Source organism: Salmo salar, chromosome ssa09, assembly GCF_905237065.1.
Source record: "Salmo salar chromosome ssa09, Ssal_v3.1, whole genome shotgun sequence".
Taxonomy (NCBI): Eukaryota; Metazoa; Chordata; class Actinopteri; order Salmoniformes; family Salmonidae; genus Salmo; species Salmo salar.
The window spans coordinates 69270027-69292447 of record NC_059450.1 but is presented as its reverse complement, the minus strand read 5'-3'; the positions used below and the strand labels follow the sequence as shown (position 1 = coordinate 69292447).

The following is a 22421-nucleotide window of genomic DNA, read 5'->3' as shown; positions in this document are numbered from 1 at the left end:
AAAACCACACCAAACAGTCAAGCAATTCTAACCCCGTGTCCCCATCAAACCACTACAAAATACTACAAAATACTACAACATCCCATACACCCTCCCTTCAGGTAACCCCATTACATGCCATACAGGTGAGTACCAACACAACTGTTGGGGGGGGAACACCATTGCGCACATGCAACTGATGTGAAATAGCTAGCTAGTTAGCGTCACTCGCTCTGAGACCTTGGAGTAGTTGTTTCCCTTGCTCTGCAGGGGTGGTGTGTGCAGGGGGTCCCTGGGTCGAGGGAAAGAAGCAATACTGTTATATTGGTGCCGTGACCTGGTTCACTCAGTTGGGCTCTACTCAGCAGCTAGTGTTGCTATAGAGGAGGTGGTCAAAGGGGGGTGGTGAGTGTAACCGGTGTGAAATGGCTAGCTAGTTAGCATCACTTGCTCTGAGACCTTGGAGTAATTGTTTCCCTTGCTCTGCAGGGGACCATGACTTCTGTGGAGCGATAGGTACAGATGCTTCATGGGTGACTGTTGTCGATTTGTGTAGAGGGTCCCTGGTTTGAGCCCTGGTTGAGGGATGAATACAATACTGTTACACACAACCCAGAAACACTGGCAGCGCGCAGACTATGTGTTTGACGATGTGCTGAGAAGCTCAAGATCCTATTGAGAGTTTGATGATGACTATAAGTCTACTTACAACAGACCTGGTGAGATGCTGACATCTTGTGAGAGAACAGTGTAGTTGCATCCCTCCAAATAGGGGACCACAGTCATCCTTTTAGAATCCTGTTTCCCTTTATACATTTTTCATTCAAAGATTAAAATGATACAGCTCTGAAATAACGCAGGTTGAAGGATGCACCTGTTAGAAATTCAACTAGGCCTACCTCTCGGACCCGGTGCAGTTAAAATACTTGAGGTTTCTTCTCCAAATGATTTTCAACATTTGTCTTGCTGCAACTGGCCTTTCCGTCAGCAGGAATGTATTGTCAGTCGCCCTGGTCTTCAACCTTGAGCAACTTTACAACCTTTTGCCCACTCCCCCGACAACATCAGTGACGTAAACGCTTTTTACCTGATGGCTCAGTATATCTCCGTTGTACCTCACTAATCAATAGGAAATAGGAATCTGCAATTGAAGGCTAATGTTACTTTTTCGAGAGTTGGGATGATGGAGGACCGCTCAAGCCAGGTAAACTAAAATGACTTATACCATTATTGTTTTTAAGCATTGTTGATTGACATAACGTGCCATGCACGTCTTTCTGAAGCAGTTCACTAGTTTTGCTGGCATTCGTGTAATATGATGCACGCACACTGGACAATGCTGTGCAATGCCTTTTGCACGTGAATGTTTATTTTTTCACCGAAAACAAGTGCCCATACACTTCAACATCCTTAAATTACTTATTTGTCAGCATCACCCAAAGTGTCTCTGTTTATATTATGAAGGGCGCAAAATGTTTGGAACTTTTTTTCGATTCTCTAGGCCTGTTTGCAAAAGCAGCTAATTGGCTGGTGTATTGGCTAGTCTATTGATCTGCAAGACGCACGTCTTTCATCAAATAGTGATGGCATTCAGTGTTTTTTCTTGGTGAGCCGGCAGGCCCATTAGGCTCTCAAACGGCTCTTCGTTTTAAACACTTAAATTGAACTAGAACCATCATTTTTAGAACCAATCTCCAATGATCAGAGTACACCCCGCTTTCTGTTAGCATCTCGTTTACATTTGAAATGCTCGCATCTCTCCTTTAATCATTTTCCCCCCTCTGCCTGTCCTCTCTCCCTATTTCTGCAGCCGGTAAGAAGCGCTTCAGACTGGCCATCATTGTGAAGTGGTAGTCCACTGCTAGGCCCAAGCACGACAAGCCTTCCAGACCCCCCACCTCTCCCTGCCGCTTCCTCCATGCTGCCCCCGCGTTCTGCTGGGCTGTGGGGGGAGAGGGCCTCTCCCATGGTGCACGCTGCTCCTGTTTCCCCCAGGGGGATGTCTAAGGTGCCTCCTGTGGACGCAGCAGCTCTGCTCCAGGGTGTGTGTGAGGTGTACGGGCGGGGTAAGCTCCTCAACGACCTGCAGTACCGCCACATGGGGCCTGACGGGTTCCTGTGCTTCAGCTACCAGGTGAATGTGTCGGGGCTGGCCACACCCTTCACTGGGATGGTGCAGACTCTGCCCGGCCCCAACCCTGGAGCTATACAGGAGGCTCGCAGAGCTACAGCCCAGCAGGTCCTCAGCGCCCTGTGCAGGGCCTATATCACCCCGATCCCTGAGGCACAGAGCCACTACTCGTACTTCACATTTTAATTGTGAAAATACTTTGTTTTGCACTCTTTTATATGTAGTAAATCGTGAGTAGATGCGTGATTTTACTTTTGCCTGTTTCTAATTTGAATAAAACTATTTGTAATAAATGTCAGTTGTTTGCCTGTCTAATATGGAGTTCAGAGTGGTAGGTATTATACATCTGAAATATCCCCCATGGATTCCACAAATGTACATTTGAGGTCTTTTCACAAGGACCAGATGTAACCCTTGTAGTATTAGGGAATGCTGTTGGTGGTTGGGAGCATCCTGGAGAGGCAGCAACAGACTAGGATTACATCTGTCAACAATGAACACTCAACAGCTTGATGGTTCAGCTGAACAAATGTACATTTAGTAAGCAATTACATACTGCATCTTTTCAGGATGCCGCAAAGCACTTAACAGCACTCCCTTTCAGTAAAACACAGGAAGAATTCACAGGGGGTAAATGTCCTATATTGTTTTGGGAATATCCAACACTGCCGACTGTGTAGCATTTGTTTCAGTGATTTATTGCAGGCCAATGTTTTTACTATTGTAATTTGACAGTTTCTAGTTTTAGTTATTCAAGTAGGTTTTCTAAAACACGACAGGCCACATTAAATTGTAACCTGCTGTTGGATAAACCTGTTGTAAATCAATCTCTTAAGGTGGAGGTAAATATCCATTTATTGGTATGCTGATAGGACAGGCATTAGCATTTTTCCTATATAGGCAGATTAACCTTTAGGGATAAGACTAATACAGTGACTATTGTAATGTTACCCATGTCATACTATTGTCTTATGTACATCATCAAAGTTCCTCATCCTTGAGGGTACGCAGGTGTCTGGGTAGTCAGCATGAAACCACTGCCTTTTGAGACCACTAATATGCAAGGCCTGGACAAGTGAAACTATTGGGCAATCTTCTGCAGTTGAGACTTGATGTCTTGGTTGGCATGTTGAGGGCTTTGGGTGGTCAGCGGTGAGACCTGTGGTAAACTTCTTTAGCCAATCGGATGATGAGGCGGGGTGTTGTCAGGCAAAACCACGACTTAGACGTCTGAGGTCCTTCTCTTGATCTCCTCCACTAGTTCGGCTCTGGACACGTCAATCTGAGAAAAAAAACAGAAACGTGGTGTTTTAGTCAAGAGAGTGTGTGTGTGTGTGTTTAACTGACAGAGATGCTGTGCGTGTATGAGAATCTCACCTCCTCTCGGCTGTGGACTGTTCGGAGCTTCACCACCCCGTCCTTGAGCTCCTGCTCCCCTAGGATCGCCACCAGGGGGATCCCAGAGTCCTCACAGTGCTGCAGCTGGCTCAGCAGCTTGGGGTTCCTCTTATACATCACCTCTGCCTGACAACACACACACAGAGTTATATAAAGGTTCCTCTTATGAATAGCCACAGCCCACACTCAGCCATTTCACCAGTGGAAATCAACTCTACACAGGCACCATCTCTGACTCACTGTGGCATTAATCTCAGTTCGAACACACACACACACCTTGATCCCCGCGTTCCAGAGTTCAGCGGTCAGTCGGAGTCTCTCCTCCAGAAGGTTTTTCTGTGCCGAGGCCACCATGACTTGAGTCTCTGTGGTTCGCACCTTCTCCGCCGACGCCTGGGGAGCCCGACCCCAACACACCAGTCAGCCACACACAGAGTTTCTCTCTTGACACATTTATGAACAGACCAGCCTGTGGGGAGAACTGGCTGTTTGATAATGCCCCGTCCCCCTTCCTTACCTCAGCCTTCTGCTCCATGATGGAGAAGACCCTCTCGATGCCGATGCTGACCCCCACACACGGCACCTTCCTGCCCTTGGGGTCGAACATGCCCACCAGGCCGTCGTAGCGCCCGCCGCCCGCCACGCTGCCCACGCTCACACCTTCCTCAGCCTTCTCGCCCGCCCCGTTCTGGGCTGCCGCCACTGGGACCGGGCCGGTCTGGGTCAGAATGGCCTCATAAATCACACCTGTGTAGTAATCCAACCCACGGGCCAGACTCAGGTCAAACACCACCTGGGAGAGGGGGGGAAGAGAGGGAAGGAAAAAAAAAAGAAGGGAGGGAGAGGACAGATTAAAAGGAGACAGTAGGAAGGAACACAAGGCGAGGGATTTGGGAAAAAAGGACTGCATCCTCAGACTTATTTCAGCTGATCATATCATGACATCTATCTATATAACCCCTGACCCCCCAAAAAACTATTACTGTTCATTGAGAACTAAATGCCTCTACGGAGTAGGCTGTTGATGGACAGATTTCTATAGACTCATTACCTGTCATATCACCTTGGTCACCAGATAACCTGTCACCTCTGACCCCTCACCTTGTCTGTAACCTGGAAGAGCTGCAGGTAGCTGAAGAGCTGCTTCATGTCTGTGAGGCCGGCACACGCCTGCTTGCTCTGTGACATCTTAGCATCCTGCAGCAGACGCTCAGCTAGGTCCATCCCCCCTGGAACACACACCAATCACAGGCAGGGTCAGACCAGGGGAAAGGTCAAAGGTCAGTCTGTGTGTGTGACCTGTCCTCACCCTGCAAGCTGACATACTGTCCGATCTGATCGGCTGCTTCCTCAGACAGACCCTTCTCCTTCACCATTTCACTCCTCACATCCTCCCAAGACATCTGGATAGAAAAGCAGGGAGGAGCATAGAAAGGGTGGAGAAATGTTATATTTACTGTTACCTATATTTACTTGGTTTGCATATTAAAACATTGTTCATGTTTACCGTTTAGCATTCCATTTCCTTAACCACATAAGGTTTGGGTTGGGTGCAGCGGGTTTACCTTGTCCAGTTTGTCCACTGTGGAGCAGATGGTGCGGAACTTGTCATCCGGAACTCCACACACCGCAAACATTCCGTCTAGAATACGTCTGTCATTCACCTGCACAGAGAGGATATTACGGTGGGGAGGGGAGTTAGGACGAGTATGGCCACACATACAGACCTTTCGTGTATTCCTTGCTTCATATTGCGTCACAGGATGTTTTACCATGGGTGCTGTGTGTCTCTGACCTACCTTGATGCGGAAGTCTCCCAGCTCCAGCTCACTCAGGATCTCGTGGACGATCTTCAGGCACTCGGCGTCTGGGATCATGGGGTCGTACTGGCCTGCAATGTCAAAATCCTGGGAAGTGGAGAAACACACACTTAGCAAGAAAATGGGTCATGCGTATCCACAAACAGTTGGATGTAGCAGAAAGGAAAAATGATTCCAGTGTTATGGCTGATGTGGACGGTCGAACCAGGGTTCGCTCTGACGCTTACACACTGATAGAACTCCCTGTAGCGGCCGCGGGTCATGGCGGGGTTGTCACGGCGATAGACCTTGGCAATGTGGTAGCGCTTGATGTTGGTGACCTTGTTCATGGCCAGGTAACGGGCGAAAGGCACCTGGGAGGGGGTGGGGTCAAGGACTAGTAGACACCTGATTGGCTCCTAACCTTGTTAAAATCCACAAGTTGGTTTGCTTTCGAGGCATGACCATGAAAAACATAGGGAATTAACTGACCAGGTTGCAGGCTAGTCCACGCAATGTACGCATCAGGACTAATACAAGGATACAGTGAGATCATATCTAAGGGACAGCAGCTCTCCTCCTTGGTCCTTCAGGTCGTAGATGAGCTTAGAATCCTCACCATACTTTCCTGTCAACGTTTCCTACAAATTGTCAACATAAGCACAAAATCCCGATTTATTACAAATCCACTGGCTAGTTTCCAACTTTCTATTCATTGTCAACAGTGTGTGTCTCTGTGCGCCTCCCACACACCTTCAGCTCAAAGACGGGTGTGTCGATGTTCTCGGCTCCGTGGCGTTTAAAACAGCTGATGATGGTGTTGAAGACTTTCTCTCTGATGGCCATCTGCTTAGGGTTATAGTCCCTGGTTCCCTGAGAGAGATGGAGGGAGAGAAAGAGTACATAAGCAAGACATCTACTGATTTGGATTTTCAATAAAAGACAAGTAGTAAACATGTTATGCAGCAAGTTCTCTTCATGATCACCTGCTGCCTGTGAGGTGCACTCTCTATGGTGGCAGTATTTACCTTTGCAGTCTTGAGCGTGAATTGGTGTCTGCCTTCATCTCCTCCAAGCTGAGCCTTCAGCTCTAGCAGTTTGGCCACTTCCTCATCAATCTAGGAAAGAAAGACACAAACACAGTTCAATGTTCCTCAGGACCTTGGAACAGATTCTCCCCCATCCCACCCTCCAGAGTCAGGGTCCTACCTGAGACACAGTCATCCCAGTGATGGTGCGTAGAGAGCGGGCACAAAATCCAGACCGACGGCCCACCAACCCCGCACAAAGACGCAGGGACGCCACACCCAGGTTAATCATCCCAGCAGGGGAAAGCAAAACAAAATCAAATGGAAAAAATAAATAAAAATGGCCGTTCAGGAGTGCAGCATCAGAGAAGCAATACAGTCCAATGGCAAAGTTCACCAAGCCATGTTGTCCAATAACCACAGTCCGTGAATGCCAGGTGACGGCAGGGTTATCCAATCCAAATGCAGTATTATCCAGGAATATCCAGTCGGAGTGTTTGGATTCCAAATGGTGACGTGTGAGGTAGAGGAAGTAGATGACGGACGGAGATGAAGGTATGACCCCAGCAGGGTTGTTGGCATCGAGCAGGAAGAACAGGAGAAAAGTGGTGAGCAACCCTATCACTAGGGAGACGGGCGGGCATGACGCATCATCACAACATGGAGGACAAAACATGAGGCAGGGGTCAATCAAACCAACCAGCCTATCACAGCCCAGAATCAAACCAACCAGCCTATCAAAGCCCAGAGACATGGGTGGGGGTGGGACGTCACTGACCCCTGGAATCAGAACTAAAACTACCCCTAGACCAGACAAGCATTGGGCCATGTTCAGTACACACAGAGGAAACGGTGTGCTTTTAACACGACCCAGAACTACCTCTGGACCAGACAAGCACATGGTCTTGTTCAGGAGGCACAAACCAGGAGAACATTTTTTTTAAACTGTGTGTCCTACTGAACACAACCCTGGCCTGGTGCTGGAGGAAGATCTGAAGACTCAGTGAGATCCCCCCCCGACTGACTGACTCCACACACACACACACACACACACACACACACACACACAGACAAACGTAAATTAAAACGCATACAGATCATCTCTATCCTCACCTGTGTAGTTAGTTAAAGGTGGGGAGAGATTGTCGGAGAAGCTCAACATTCAGCCATTAAAAGGAACCATGAATTTACACAATGAATGACCAGCCCATGCAGTGACATCTATCCTAAGGGGATTGCATCAGTTTGGATTGATAACTAGCTTCTACTAGCTGTATAATTTGAAGCACTATTATTAACTAACGTGCATAAGAAAAATAGCATTCATGATTTACTTTGTAATAGCCATGAAATTCCACTTCTTATTGAACTGACTAGATAATTAATCTGACCGTGAGCCGGCAAGGCCCGTATTTTGGCATGAGTAGCCAGCTAACGCTAGCTTCGTTCATGACATATGTAGCACGCGTGTCTGTTCATCCCATCCCCGTCCCGCTGTACGTACAACCTTTTGGAACATCGTCGTGCTAGGCGTTGAATACTGACCTGTTCTTTGCTTGCTTTTTCTGTCTTTAGTTTCCGCACGACTTCTCCTTGTGTTTTAATCGCCTCTTGTATCTGTGCTTTGTCGGCCATGGTGTTGCATCTAATGCCAGAGACTAGAAGACTGTGCTAACGCTTCCTCAAAGACCGGAAGCCGAGAACCCGAGGATATACCTCCACGTACCGCACGGTGGCAGTAGATTTACATTGGTGTTTAACAGAGCGACGCGAGATGTACATGCCAGATACAGTGTAACAATCGTGTTTAGCAACAAGACATTGAAATGAACAAAGGTTCCGCACAACAGAAAGTTGCAAGTAGTTTCACACTTCTACACTATCAGCTTTATTTGGACTAAATTTGATATCTCGGAATTCACAGTATGTATAGGGTGCATTTCTGCATTGACCTCAGTAGGGGATGTAGCTCAGTGGTAGAGCGCATGCTTTGCATGTATGAGGCCCCGGGTTCAATCCCCGGCATCTCCACTCCTTTTGACCAAGATCTGTTTTCTGGCAACTACTTTACAATCAAATAACAATGCCTATCTCATCAACAACAAAAAATAATATGTAGAGCGTTCATTTATAAGAAGAGCTTTAGTTTTTTTAATGATTTGATGACCGCCATGCCCCCAATTTGTTGATGCATTCATTTTTGGGATTTTGTAAAATAATTTGGCAGTATTATTTGTAATCTATGTTCTCAGTGACCCAAGTCAAGTCAAGTCAAGAAAAACTTAAATATAAATGGCATTGATTTAGCTTAATAACATAATTCATTTATTAAGTGATAGAGGATTTGTGAATAAATGTCAACAGACATTCTGACGCTGAATAGTCAGCTTTCTGCAGTGCTCACTGAGAATGCTTTGATGTGAAACTTGATGTATTTTATTGTTTATAATGTCTCTCTGAAGGCATGAACATGCCTGCTAGTGGTTAGGTTACACATGTAATGTGTAGTTTGTCGGTAATAGTATACCCCATTTTAGCCTAACACAAACACACACACACACACACACACACACACACACACACACACACACACACACACACACACACACACACACAAACACGTTTCAAGTTTTAATGTCACATGCACAAGTACAGTGAAATGTCTTTCTTGCAAGATCTAACCCCAACAATGCAGTAATCAATAACAATGTAGAAGTAAAAATAACAAGGTATAACAAAAACACAGGAGATATAAAACTAAGAAATGAGAAGAACACGAATAAGTAAGTAAACATACTACATACAGCTTATAGGGAGGAGGTCAGAGACCTGACCATGTGGTGCCAGGACAACAACCTCTCCCTCAATGTGATCAAGACAAAGGAGATGATTGAGGACTACAGGAAAAAGAGGCCTGAGCACGCCCCATTCTCATCGATGGGGATGCAGTGGAGCAGGTTGAGAGCTTCAAGTTCCTTGGTGTCCACATCACCAACAAACTAACATAGTCCAAGCACACCAAGACAGTTGTGAAGAGGGCACGACAAAACCTATTCCCCCTCAGGAGACTGAAAATATTTGTCATGGGTCCTCAGATCCTCAAAAGGTTCTACAGCTGCACCATCGAGAGCATCCTGACGGGTTGCATCACTGCCTGGTTTGGCAACTGCTCGGCCTCCGACCGCAAGGCACTACAGTGGGTAGTGCGAACAGCCCAGTACATCACTGGGGCCAAGCTTCCTGCCATCCAGGACCTCTATACCAGGCGGTGTCAGAGGAAGGCCCTAAAAATTGTGAAAGACTCCAGCCACCCTAGTCATAGACTGTTCTCTCTGCTACCGCATGGCAAGCAGTACCGGAGCGCCAAGTCTAGGTCCAAGAGGCTTCTACCCAGCCTATTTGCATTGCTCCCCCCTCCCCTCTCCACACCACTGCCACTCTCTGCTGTCATCTATGCATAGTCACTTTATTTAACTCTACCTACATGTACATACTACCTCAACTAACCGGTGCCCCCGTACATTGACTCTGTACCGGCACCCCCTGTATATATTGTTATTTTTTACTACTAATGCTCTTTAATTACTTGTTACTTTTATCTCTTATTCTTATCCGTATTTTTTGAAACTGCACTGTTGGTTTGGGGCTCGTAAATAAGCATTTCACTGTAAGGTCTACACCTGTTGTATTCGGCGCATGTGACTAATACAATTTAATTTGATACGCAGGGTCAGTTCCAGTAGGGGAGAGTGAGGTATGTTGTCACACCTTTCACGCTGTCTAACATTTACTGGGCACAATACATCCCAATGGTATAAATGTCATACCAAATGAAAGAAGGAAGTCTTGGGCACATATGTTGTATTCATTACATCTTCATATCTTATTTCAGTACCGGAGTTGTAGACCGTTAAATAGAGAGAGAGCACTTGTGACAATTTGCCCCATCAGCGGAAAAATTGTCACACTACTGTACGTCGGGTAAGTTGTCACATTGGATTATCAACAAATAAGAACACAACTAATTAATTGTGAATATTGATTTTAATTTCAAATTCCCAACCAAATTCAACTTCATTAAAGAACTCAAAATAAAAACAATCATGCCTAGAGAATCTGGCAAATCATGCCTTTCCATCAAAACAATAATGCTGGCAGGGCACATATTAATTAAGTGGCACGACCACTTTACTTTGAAATCGAACGTTCTCTGGCGTGCACGGAGATCCACAGTAATTGTTGGAATCGGAATGGAATGTAATGCTGCAGATAACTTGCTTAAATGTTTAAAGTCTTAACAAAACAGATGTGGTGTTTCAACACACTAATGCACTAACGCACAGTTTTGCAACAGCCTATACGACGTACATCCGTATCTGACTAATCAGACTCATCTTCAGTCACAGTTCTGGCACACATAAATTGCCTGGCCTGAGGTGCAAGCATCATGGGCCCATTTGTTGCATCTCACACACTTCACCCAACTCTCCTTTGGAAGGCTGTTTGAAAATGGCTCCACACAGACGAGGCAGAAGCACTCCTCTTCATCTGATGATGACTCTTCTACGATTTTTCTTTTTTTAGCTGCCTTCTTGTTCTTTGCAGATCCAGATTTTGACTCCCCCCTTGCTTCCCTTCCTTCGGAAACAGCCTTTTGCTAGATTGTGCCTTATTCTTTTCCATTTCTATTGCCTGCTTCACTGGTGTGTCACTTAGAATTGCTGTTGTGCGCCGTTTTCTTCCTTTGCAAGCTGGTTTTCGGGGGCCAGTTTTTGGATATGGCCGGATGTCCTCTGGAGTTGGTAGTCCGCTGTCAGCAATGGCATTGTTGGGCGACGGTGAGCTGGTGCTAGCATAAGAACTGGGCAGGTCTGTGTCTGAGCTTGTGCTAGGCAGGGCTGAAATGGTGCTGGGTCCTGGCAGGTTGGTGCTGGGGACTGGCAGGGCTGGAATGGTGCTGGGTCCTGGCAGGTTGGTGCTGGGTCCTGGCAGGTTGGTGCTGGGGACTGGCAGGTTGGTGCTGGGGACTGGCAGGGCTGGAATGGTGCTGGGTCCTGGCAGGTTGGTGCTGGGGACTGGCAGGGCTGGAATAGTGCTGGGGCCTGGCAGGTTGGTGCTGGGGCCTGGCAGGTTGGTGCTGGGGACTGGCAGGGCTGAAATAGTGCTGGGGCCTGGCAGGTTGGTGCTGGGGCCTGGCAGGACTGGAATGTTGCTGGGGCCTGGCAGGTTGGTGCTGGGGCCTGGCAGGACTGGAATGTTGCTGGGGCCTGGCAGGTTGGTGCTGGGGCCTGGCAGGACTGGAATGTTGCTGGGGCCTGGCAGGGCAGGGTTGGTGCTGGAGTCTGGTAGTGTTGGGTTCTGAATGGGGCGATCTGTAACGTAGGATGGCGCAAACTCGGTTTCCAGAAATACATCCCTGTTGTAAGGTTGTACCCCAGCCACCCTAAAGCCAACCTGAATGTTCAAGGGGGTTTCAGCCAGAGGATAGGCGATTGTCACAATCCCAGGTATGTCATAAATTGACATTGTCCTCCTGGAATTGTTCCTCATCTAGGCATCACACGCGGTGTTGATGTGCCTCTTTAGCGGCCCATAGACAGACCTGTTTAAGGGTTGAAGCCGATGAGAGCAATGGGATGGCAGCATAATGACAGCATAATTATGCCATTTTCTTTGGCATAATTGAGTCCATCAATGGACAGATGAGACTCGTGGTTGTTCAAAAGGAGTAAACACTTCGTATGCTCGACAGAATGTTTCAGGAAGTCAACAAAGTTCACATCTGTCATCCACCCAGAGGGATTTGTATAGCCAACCACTGTTGTTGGCATGGCTGACTGACTTTCAACTTCTTCTCTGGTAACCTTTTGACAATACCGAGTCAGAGTATGGTAATTTATGTCAAAATCCTTCGCTGTACTCATGATTGATTTGTTCTGCAACTTCACCTGCCTCACTGCCTTTAACATTATGCCAGGTGGTGTGCTGCTATTCTCTGTCTTTCTTTTATAATTTCTAACCATCTGTCTTTCCTTCCTTCCTTCCTTCCTTCCTTCCTTCCTTCCTTCCTTCCTTCCTTCCTTCCTTCCTTCCTTCCTTCCTTCCTTCCTTCCTTCCTTCCTTCCTACATATTCATTACAGGCTTATTACGCCCACCTCCCTGTCTACTATCCTTGTTGCCACAATGCAATTCATAACACCGCACTAAATTCATGACACTGTATGAAGTAGTGTGTGTGTGTGTGTATATACTGTCTCATACAGTAGGCATGTAGTGTGTTAGTAGACACACACACGCCAGAGCCTGTCTTGTGTCGTCCAGGGATATGTCTGCTGCTCTAAACTACACGTGTATATAATAATCCATTTACAGTAACATTTAATACTCTTATCAGAGCTGATTACACAATATCAATGTTTTTTGAGCATGTTCAATGTGTCTATGTATACTGGGGCAAGTTGTCACATGTGAAGACTTGCCCCAAGGTCATTGAGACAACTTGCCCCAAACTGACATGTGTGCTAATGTTGGCTAAATCTCAAGGTTAGCTCAACATAGGACTGCATCTAAAGTATCAAAAGACATGTTATTGTCTCCTCTACTCAGTGCAAAATTACCATTTTGAACATTCATACCTAACAAAGTTTTATTGCGTAAAATGTAAAGTGCCAATTTTTTACTTTTGAAGTGGGAAAAAAGAAACTTGTGCTCACCTCAGATTAGAGTGACCTTGACCACATGTGAACAGGAAGTTGAACATAGAACATGTAGTCACACAAAGTAGCTATTTGATTTTTGAGATAGCGCCTCTAGTGTTGGAGGTATGAACAGTTTGATAACTTACCCGTGTGACAACTTACCTTGCTCTCCCCTACTATATCTACAATTTGCAGGGATTCTGGATCGATAGCGGTAGCTATGTATAGGGTAAGGTGACTAGGCATCAGGATATATGATAAACAGAGTAGCAGCAGCTTATATGATGATTGTTTGTGAGTGGGTGTGCGGGTGTGTAGAGTCAGTATAAATGTATGTGCATATTATGTGTGAGTGAGCAAATGATGGAGTGAGTGTTTGTGTGTGTGTGTGTGTTGGAGTATCAGTGTGCATAGTGTGTAGGGTCCTGTGAGTGTTCATTGAGGAAGTGCAGAAATAAGAATAAAATGCAAAGGTCAACTCAGATAGTCCGTGTGGCCATTTTGTTAGATATTTAGCAGTATTATGGCTTGGGGATAGAAGCTGTTCAGGAGCCTGTTGGTGTCAGACTTGATGCACTGGTACCTCTTGCCGTGCAGAGATAACAGTCTATGGCTTGGGAGGTTGGAGTTTTTAATTTTCCGGGCCTTCCTTTCACACCGCCTGAAATAGAGGTCCTGGATGGAAGGGAGCTCGGCCTCAATGATGTACTGGGCCGTCCACACACCCTCTGTAGTGCCATGCGACCGAGAGCCGTGCTATTGCTATACCAAGCAGTGATGCAGCCATTCAACTCTAGCATCTAGCAGTCAACTCTAGCATCTAGCAGTCAACTCTAGCATCTAGCAGTCAACTCTAGCATTTCAACTCTAGCATCTAGCAGTCAACTCTGGCATCTAGCAGTCAACTCTAGCATCTAGCAGTCAACTCTAGCATTTCAACTCTAGCATCTAGCAGTCAACTCTAGCATCTAGCAGTCAACTCTAGCATTTCAACTCTAGCATCTAGCAGTCAACTCTAGCATCTAGCAGTCAATTGTAGCATGTAGCAGTCAACTCTAGCATCTAGCAGTCAACTCTAGCATCTAGCAGTCAACTCAAGCTTCTAGCAGGCAACTCTAGCATTTCATCTCTAGCATCTAGAAGTCAACTCTAGCATCTAGTAGTCAACTCTAGCATCTAGCAGTCAACTCTAGCATTTCAACTCTAGCATCTAGCAGTCAACTCTAGCATCTAGCAGTCAACTCTAGCATATAGCAGTCAACTCTAGCATTTCAACTCTAGCATCTAGCAATCAACTCTAGCATCTAGCTGTCAACTCTAGCATCTAGCAGTCAACTCTAGCATCTAGCAGTCAACTCTAGCATCTAGCAGTCAACTCTAGCATCTAGCAGTCAACTCTAGCATTTGAACTCTAGCATCTAGCAGTCAACTCTAGCATCGAGCAGTCAACTCTAGCATCGAGCAGTCAACTCTAGCATCTAGCAGGCAACTCTAGCATCTAGCAGGCAACTCCAGCATTTCATCTCTAGCATCTAGAAGTCAACTCTAACATCTAGTAGTCAACTCTAGCATCTAGCAGTCAACTCTAGCATTTCAACTCTAGCATCTAGCAGTCAACTCTAGCATCTAGCAGTCAACTCTAGCATTTCAACTCTAGCATCTAGCAGTCAACTCTACCATCTAGCAGTCAACTCTAGCATATAGCAGTCAACTCTAGCATTTCAACTCTAGCATCTAGCAATCAACTCTAGCATCTAGCTGTCAACTCTAGCATCTAGCAGTCAACTCTAGCATCTAGCAGTCAACTCTAGCATCTAGCAGTCAACTCTAGCATTTCAACTCTAGCATCTAGCAGTCAACTCTAGCATCTAGCAGGCAACTCTAGCATCTAGCAGGCAACTCTAGCATCTAGCAGGCAACTATAGCATTTGATCTCTAGCATCTAGAAGTCAACTCTAGCATCTAGTAGTCAACTCTAGCATCTAGCAGTCAACTCTAGCATTTCAACTCTACCATCTAGCAGTCAACTTTTGCATCTAGCAGTCAACTCTAGCATCTAGCAGTCAACTTTACCATCTAGCAGTCAACTCTAGCATTTTAACTCTAGCATCTAGCAGTCAACTCTAGAATTTCAACTCTAACATCTAGCAGTCAACTCTAGCATTTCAACTCTACCATCTAGCAGTCAACTTTTGCATCTAGCAGTCAACTCTAGCATCTAGCAGTCAACTTTACCATCTAGCAGTCAACTCTAGCATTTTAACTCTAGCATCTAGCAGTCAACTCTAGAATTTCAACTCTAACATCTAGCAGTCAACTCTAGCATCTAGCACTCAACTCTAGCATATAGCAGTCAACTCTAGCATTTCAACTCTAGCATCTAGCAGTCAACTCTAGCATTTCAACTCTAGCATCTAGCAGTCAACTCTGGCATCTAGCAGTCAACTCTAGCATCTAGCAGTCAACTCTAGCATTTCAACTCTAGCATCTAGCAGTCAACTCTAGCATCTAGCAGTCAACTCTAGCATTTCAACTCTAGCATCTAGCAGTCAACTCTAGCATCTAGCAGTCAATTGTAGCATGTAGCAGTCAACTCTAGCATCTAGCAGTCAACTCTAGCATCTAGCAGTCAACTCAAGCTTCTAGCAGGCAACTCTAGCATTTCATCTCTAGCATCTAGAAGTCAACTCTAGCATCTAGTAGTCAACTCTAGCATCTAGCAGTCAACTCTAGCATTTCAACTCTAGCATCTAGCAGTCAACTCTAGCATCTAGCAGTCAACTCTAGCATATAGCAGTCAACTCTAGCATTTCAACTCTAGCATCTAGCAATCAACTCTAGCATCTAGCTGTCAACTCTAGCATCTAGCAGTCAACTCTAGCATCTAGCAGTCAACTCTAGCATCTAGCAGTCAACTCTAGCATCTAGCAGTCAACTCTAGCATTTGAACTCTAGCATCTAGCAGTCAACTCTAGCATCGAGCAGTCAACTCTAGCATCGAGCAGTCAACTCTAGCATCTAGCAGGCAACTCTAGCATCTAGCAGGCAACTCCAGCATTTCATCTCTAGCATCTAGAAGTCAACTCTAACATCTAGTAGTCAACTCTAGCATCTAGCAGTCAACTCTAGCATTTCAACTCTAGCATCTAGCAGTCAACTCTAGCATCTAGCAGTCAACTCTAGCATTTCAACTCTAGCATCTAGCAGTCAACTCTACCATCTAGCAGTCAACTCTAGCATATAGCAGTCAACTCTAGCATTTCAACTCTAGCATCTAGCAATCAACTCTAGCATCTAGCTGTCAACTCTAGCATCTAGCAGTCAACTCTAGCATCTAGCAGTCAACTCTAGCATCTAGCAGTCAACTCTAGCATTTCAACTCTAGCATCTAGCAGTCAACTCTAGCATCTAGCAGGCAACTCTAGCATCTAGCAGGCAACTATAGCATTTGATCTCTAGCATCTAGAAGTCAACTCTAGCATCTAGTAGTCAACTCTAGCATCTAGCAGTCAACTCTAGCATTTCAACTCTACCATCTAGCAGTCAACTTTTGCATCTAGCAGTCAACTCTAGCATCTAGCAGTCAACTTTACCATCTAGCAGTCAACTCTAGCATTTTAACTCTAGCATCTAGCAGTCAACTCTAGAATTTCAACTCTAACATCTAGCAGTCAACTCTAGCATCTAGCACTCAACTCTAGCATATAGCAGTCAACTCTAGCATTTCAACTCTAGCATCTAGCAATCAACTCTAGCATCTTGTAGTTAACTCTAGCATCTAGCAGTCAACTCTAGCATTTCAACTCTAGCATCTAGCAGTCAACTCTAGCATCTAGCAGTCAACTCTAGCATCTAGCAGTCAACTCTAGCATCTAGCAGTCAACTCTAGCACTTCAACTCTAGCACTTCAACTCTAGCACTTCAACTCTAGCATCTAGCAGTCAACTCTAGCATTTCAACTCTAGCATTTAGCAGTCAACTCTAGCATCTAGCAGTCAACTCTAGCATTTCCACTCTAGCAATTCAACTCTAGCATCTAGCAGTCAACTCTAGCATCTAGCTGTCAACTCTAGCATCTAGCAGTCAACTCTAGCATCTAGCAGTCAACTCTAGCATCTAGCAGTCAACTCTAGCATTTCAAATCTAGCATCTAGCAGTCAACTCTAGCATCTAGCAGTCAACTCTAGCATCTAGCAGTCAACTCTAGCATCTAGCAGGCAACTCTAGCATCTAGCAGTCAACTCTAGCATTTCAACTCTAGCATCTAGCAGTCAACTCTAGCATCTAGCAGTCAACTCTAGCATCTAGCAGTCAACTCTAGCATCTAGCTGTCAACTATAGCATCTAGCAGTCAACTCTAGCATTTAGCAGTCAACTCTAGCATCTAGCAGTCAACTCTAGCATCTAGCAGGCAACTCTAGCATCTAGCAGTCAACTCTAGCATTTCAACTCTAGCATCTAGCAGTCAACTCTAGCATCTAGCAGTCAACTCTAGCATATAGCAGTCAACTCTAGCATTTCAACTCTAGCATCTAGCAATCAACTCTAGCATCTAGCTGTCAACTCTAGCATCTAGCAGTCAACTCTATCATCTAGCAGTCAACTCTAGCATCTAGCAGTCAACTCTAGCATTTCAACTCTAGCATCTAGCAGTCAACTCTAGCATCTAGCAGGCAACTCTAGCATCTAGCAGGCAACTCTAGCATCTAGCAGGCAACTCTAGCATTTCATCTCTAGCATCTAGAAGTCAACTCTAGCATCTAGTAGTCAACTCAAGCATCTAGCAGTCAACTCTAGCATTTCAACTCTACCATCTAGCAGTCAACTCTAGCATCTAGCAGTCAACTCTAGCATCTAGCAGTCAACTCTAGCATCTAGCAGTCAACTCTAGCATTTCAACTCTAGCATCTAGCAGTCAACTCTAGCATTTCAACTCTAGCATCTAGCAGTCAACTCTAGCATCTAGCAGTCAACTCTAGCATATAGCAGTCAACTCTAGCATTTCAACTCTAGCATCTAGCAATCAACTCTAGCATCTAGCTGTCAACTCTAGCATCTAGCAGTCAACTCTAGCATCTAGCAGTCAACTCTAGCATCTAGCAGTCAACTCTAGCATCTAGCAGTCAACTCTAGCATTTCAACTCTACCATCTAGCAATCAACTCTACCATCTAGCAGTCAACTCTAGCATCTAACAGTCAACTCTAGCATATAGCAGTCAACTCTAGCATTTCAACTCTAGCATCTAGCAATCAACGCTAGCATCTAGCTGTCAACTCTAGCATCTAGCAGTCAACTCTATCATCTAGCAGTCAACTCTAGCATCTAGCAGTCAACTCTAGCATCTAGCAGGCAACTCTAGCATCTAGCAGGCAACTCTAGCATTTCATCTCTAGCATCTAGAAGTCAATTCTAGCATCTAGTAGTCAACTCAAGCATCTAGCAGTCAACTCTAGCATTTCAACTCTACCATCTAGCAGTCAACTCTAGCATCTAGCAGTCAACTCTAGCATCTAGCAGTCAACTCTAGCATCTAGCTGTCAACTATAGCATCTAGCAGTCAACTCTAGCATCTAGCAGTCAACTCTAGCATCTAGCAGTCAACTCTAGCATCTAGCAGGCAACTCTAGCATCTAGCAGTCAACTCTAGCATTTCAACTCTAGCATCTAGCAGTCAACTCTAGCATCTAGCAGTCAACTCTAGCATTTCATCTCTAGCATCTAGCAGTCAACTCTAGCATCTAGCAGTCAACTCTAGCACTTCAACTCTAGCACTTCAACTCTAGCACTTCAACTCTAGCATCTAGCAGTCAACTCTAGCATCTAGCAGTCAACTCTAGCATCTAGCAGTCAACTCTAGCATCTAGCAGTCAACTCTAGCATTTCAACTCTAGCATCTAGCAGTCAACTCTAGCATCTAGCAGTCAACTCTAGCATATAGCAGTCAACTCTAGCATTTCAACTCTAGCATCTAGCAGTCAACTCTAGCATCTAGCAGTCAACTCTAGCATCTAGCAGTCAACTCTAGCATCTAGCAGGCAACTCTAGCATCTAGCAGTCAACTCTAGCATTTCAACTCTAGCATCTAGCAGTCAACTCTAGCATCTAGCAGTCAACTCTAGCATTTCATCTCTAGCATCTAGCAGTCAACTCTAGCATCTAGCAGTCAACTCTAGCACTTCAACTCTAGCACTTCAACTCTAGCACTTCAACTCTAGCATCTAGCAGTCAACTCTAGCATTTCAACTCTAGCATCTAGCAGTCAACTCTAGCATTTCAACTCTAGCATTTAGCAGTCAACTCTAGCATCTAGCAGTCAACTCTAGCATTTCAACTCTAGCACTTCAACTCTAGCATCTAGCAGTCAACTCTAGCATCTAGCAGTCAACTCTAGCATTTCAACTCTAGCATCTAGCAGTCAACTCTAGCATCTAGTAGTCAACTCTAGCATCTAGCAGTCAACTCTAGCATCTAGTAGTCAACTCTAGCATCTAGCAGTCAACTCTAGCATCTAGCAGTCAACTCTAGCATCTAGCAGGCAACTCTAGCATCTAGCAGTCAACTCTAGCATTTCAACTCTAGCATCTACCAATCAACTCTAGCATCTAGCAGTCAACTCTAGCATCTAGCAGTCAACTCTAGCATTTCAACTCTAGCATCTAGCAATCAACTCTAGCATCTAGCAGTCAACTCTAGCATCTAGCAGTCAACTCTAGCATTTCAACTCTAGCACTTCAACTCTAGCACTTCAACTCTAGCATCTAGCAGTCAACTCTGGCATTTCAACTCTAGCATCTATCAGTCAACTCTAGCATCTAGAAGTCAACTCTAGCATCTAGCAGTCAACTCTAGCATTTCATCTCTAGCATCTAGCAGTCAACTCTAGCATCTAGCAGTCAACTCTAGCATCTAGCAGTCAACTCTAGCACTTCAACTCTAGCACTTCAACTCTAGCATCTAGCAGTCAACTCTAGCATTTCAACTCTAGCATCTAGCAGTCAACTCTAGCATTTCAACTCTAGCATTTAGCAGTCAACTCTAGCATCTAGCAGTCAACTCTAGCATTTCAACTCTAGCAGTCAACTCTAGCATCTAGCAGTCAACTCTAGCATCTAGCAGGCAACTCTAGCATCTAGCAGTCAACTCTAGCATTTCGTCTCTAGCATCTAGCAGTCAACTCTAGCATCTAGCAGTCAACTCTAGCATCTAGCAGTCAACTCTAGCACTTCAACTCTAGCACTTCAACTCTAGCATCTAGCAGTCAACTCTAGCATTTCAACTCTACCATCTAGCAGTCAACTCTAGCATCTAGCAGTCAACTCTAGCATTTCAACTCTAGCATCTAGCAGTCAACTCTAGCATCTAGCAGTCAACTCTAGCATCTAGCAGTCAACTCTAGCATTTCAACTCTAGCATCTAGCAGTCAACTATAGCATCTAGCAGTCAACTCTAGCATCTAGCAGTCAACTCTAGCACTTCAACTCTAGCATCTAGCAGTCAACTCTAGCATTTCAACTCTAGCATCTAGCAGTCAACTCTAGCATCTAGCAGTCAACTCTAGCATCTAGCAGTCAACTCTAGCATCTAGCAGTCAACTCTAGCACTTCAACTCTAGCATCTAGCAGTCAACTCTAGCATTTCAACTCTAGCATCTAGCAGTCAACTCTAGCATCTAGCAGTCAACTCTAGCATTTCAACTCTAGCATCTAGCAGTCAACTCTAGCATTTCAACTCTAGCATCTAGCAGTCAACTCTAGCATCTAGCAGTCAACTCTAGCATCTAGCAGTCAACTCTAGCATTTCAACTCTAGCATCTAGCAGTCAACTCTAGCATCTAGCAGTCAACTCTAGCATCTAGCAGTCAACTCTAGCATTTCAACTCTAGCATCTAGCAGTCAACTCTAGCATCTAGCAGTCAACTCTAGCATCTAGCAGTCAACTCTAGCATTTCAACTCTAGCATCTAGCAGTCAACTCTAGCATCTAGCAGTCAACTCTATTATCTGGCAGTCAACTCTAACATTTCAACTCTAGCAGTCATCTGTGCAACATCAGAGGTTAATGCTTCCCTAACTAGACATCTAGTTAACATGGGAAAGCACAAAAGGGACACTGTGGACTGCAAAAAATGTACAGACTCCATTCACCCAAGTCATAGACTGTTCTCTCTGTTACCGCACGGCAAGCGGTACGGCAGCGCCAAGTCTTTGGTCCAAAAGGCTCCTTAACAGCTTCTACCCCCAAGCCATAAGACGGCTGAACAATTAATCAAATGGCCACCCGGTCTATTTACATTCACGGTAAGGTACCTGTTGTATTCGGAGCATGTGACAAATACAATTTGATTTGATTTGAATACCCAGCTAACAGCAGGCCTACAGCAGGGGCGGAAATCCCGGGGGGGACGGGGGGGACCCCCATCCTGGGAAAAATATGATTTGTCCCCCCCAATATATCACTGAAACATAACTATGTAAATTAAATAATATTAATAATACACAATGAAAGCAATTGTGCTGATTATAGACACTTAATAGCACGTTTTTAAGTTTCAAAAGATTGCGACCCCTCCACCCTTTGCCTCACAATGGTTTGATCCACTGCCAGTTCCTTAGTTGGCAAGGTAACAGAGGGGTCGTATCTACTGTCTGAAAGGCACTCAATGAACGTAACTGACGTGAGGTTAATCTAGTCAATCGCGCACACACACTAGCTGAATATGCAGAGCTAGCGTGCAAATATTAACTATTAAGCTAGCTAGTACCTATTCCATTTATGTGGCGTCGTCAAAGATGGAATCAGCATGCAGATGATGTAAGTTAGTGCTTCAAAGTCCCTGAAATAAGGTTAGCGATAAACTGAAGTCCAAACTGAACAGAATTACACTCTCTTCTACCATTGTCTTAAATATATTTAATGGTCTCGTTGCAAAAGCTAAATTGTCGCAAGGGAACTTTTATTTATTTATTTATTTTATTTCACCTTTATTTAACCCGGGTAGCAAAGATTATAGCAAACACCACTGAAACTGAATTGGTGCTCGCTAGCTTTGCAAATTCAGCTATTGTTGGAAGCCAGCCAATATGAAACAAACTATTAAAATTACAAAAGGTTGCAGCATATGTTGTGTAAATGGTGAACTCATACAGCTGTCAACTCTTGTCATTTTAATCCGTTTTCACATTTGCTAGCTACCTATTAGATCGAAGCCCAAATAGAATGATAGAAGATGATAGAAGCCCATCTCCTACTGTAAATAACCTACACACTGTGTGTGTGTGTAGCCAGCCAGCCAGCCAGGTAGAAAAATGGCAGAAAAATAAAAGACGGACATCAGAGTATTTTTCAATACACCAAAACGCATAGTAAGAACCCTAGTAGCCTAATAT

At 45.0% G+C, this 22421-nt stretch overlaps 2 protein-coding genes and 1 non-coding gene across 4 annotated transcripts; 2 read left to right on the top strand and 1 right to left on the bottom strand.

Moving 5' to 3' along the window:
• Positions 1–783: 783 nt before the first annotated feature.
• Positions 784–2675, top strand: LOC106611692 (dead end protein 1-like). Its single transcript, XM_045723908.1, has one exon. The coding sequence runs from the start codon at positions 1898–1900 to the stop codon at positions 2294–2296; it is 399 nt and encodes a 132-aa protein (XP_045579864.1). The 5' UTR covers positions 784–1897; the 3' UTR covers positions 2297–2675.
• Positions 2676–2947: 272 nt separating this feature from the next.
• Positions 2948–8030, bottom strand: hars (histidyl-tRNA synthetase). Of its 2 annotated transcripts, XM_014212328.2 has the most exons (14): positions 7881–8016; positions 6517–6959; positions 6336–6425; positions 6061–6180; positions 5853–5948; positions 5556–5681; positions 5308–5415; positions 5074–5172; positions 4818–4911; positions 4610–4737; positions 4026–4301; positions 3785–3901; positions 3488–3634; positions 2948–3392 (listed from the first exon to the last, which is right to left on the bottom strand). In XM_014212328.2, exons 2-14 carry the CDS (start codon positions 6625–6627, stop codon positions 3333–3335), a joined length of 1572 nt encoding a protein of 523 aa, XP_014067803.1. In that variant the 5' UTR covers positions 6628–6959; positions 7881–8016; the 3' UTR covers positions 2948–3332. The 2 variants fall into 2 exon arrangements, with proteins under 2 accessions (XP_014067803.1, XP_014067804.1); XM_014212329.2 differs by lacking the exon at positions 6517–6959 and having other exon boundaries at positions 7881–8030.
• A 264-nt stretch (positions 8031–8294) lies between these two features.
• On the top strand, positions 8295–8366 carry trnaa-ugc (transfer RNA alanine (anticodon UGC)). Its single transcript has one exon. It is a non-coding gene; the product is annotated as a tRNA-Ala (tRNA).
• Positions 8367–22421: the final 14055 nt, after the last annotated feature.

Excerpts from the sequence above, each read along its gene's own strand:
- hars (XM_014212328.2), bottom strand. The coding sequence starts at position 6,627 with ATGATTAACCTGGGTGTGGCGTCCCTGCGTCTTTGTGCGGGGTTGGTG. Across the intron at positions 6,426-6,516 it reads CTGGGATGACTGTGTCTCAG|ATTGATGAGGAAGTGGCCAA; the intron begins GTAGGACCCTGA and ends TTTCTTTCCTAG. Across the intron at positions 6,181-6,335 it reads TCACGCTCAAGACTGCAAAG|GGAACCAGGGACTATAACCC; the intron begins GTAAATACTGCC and ends CATCTCTCTCAG.
- LOC106611692 (XM_045723908.1), top strand. The coding sequence starts at position 1,898 with ATGCTGCCCCCGCGTTCTGCTGGGCTGTGGGGGGAGAGGGCCTCTCCC.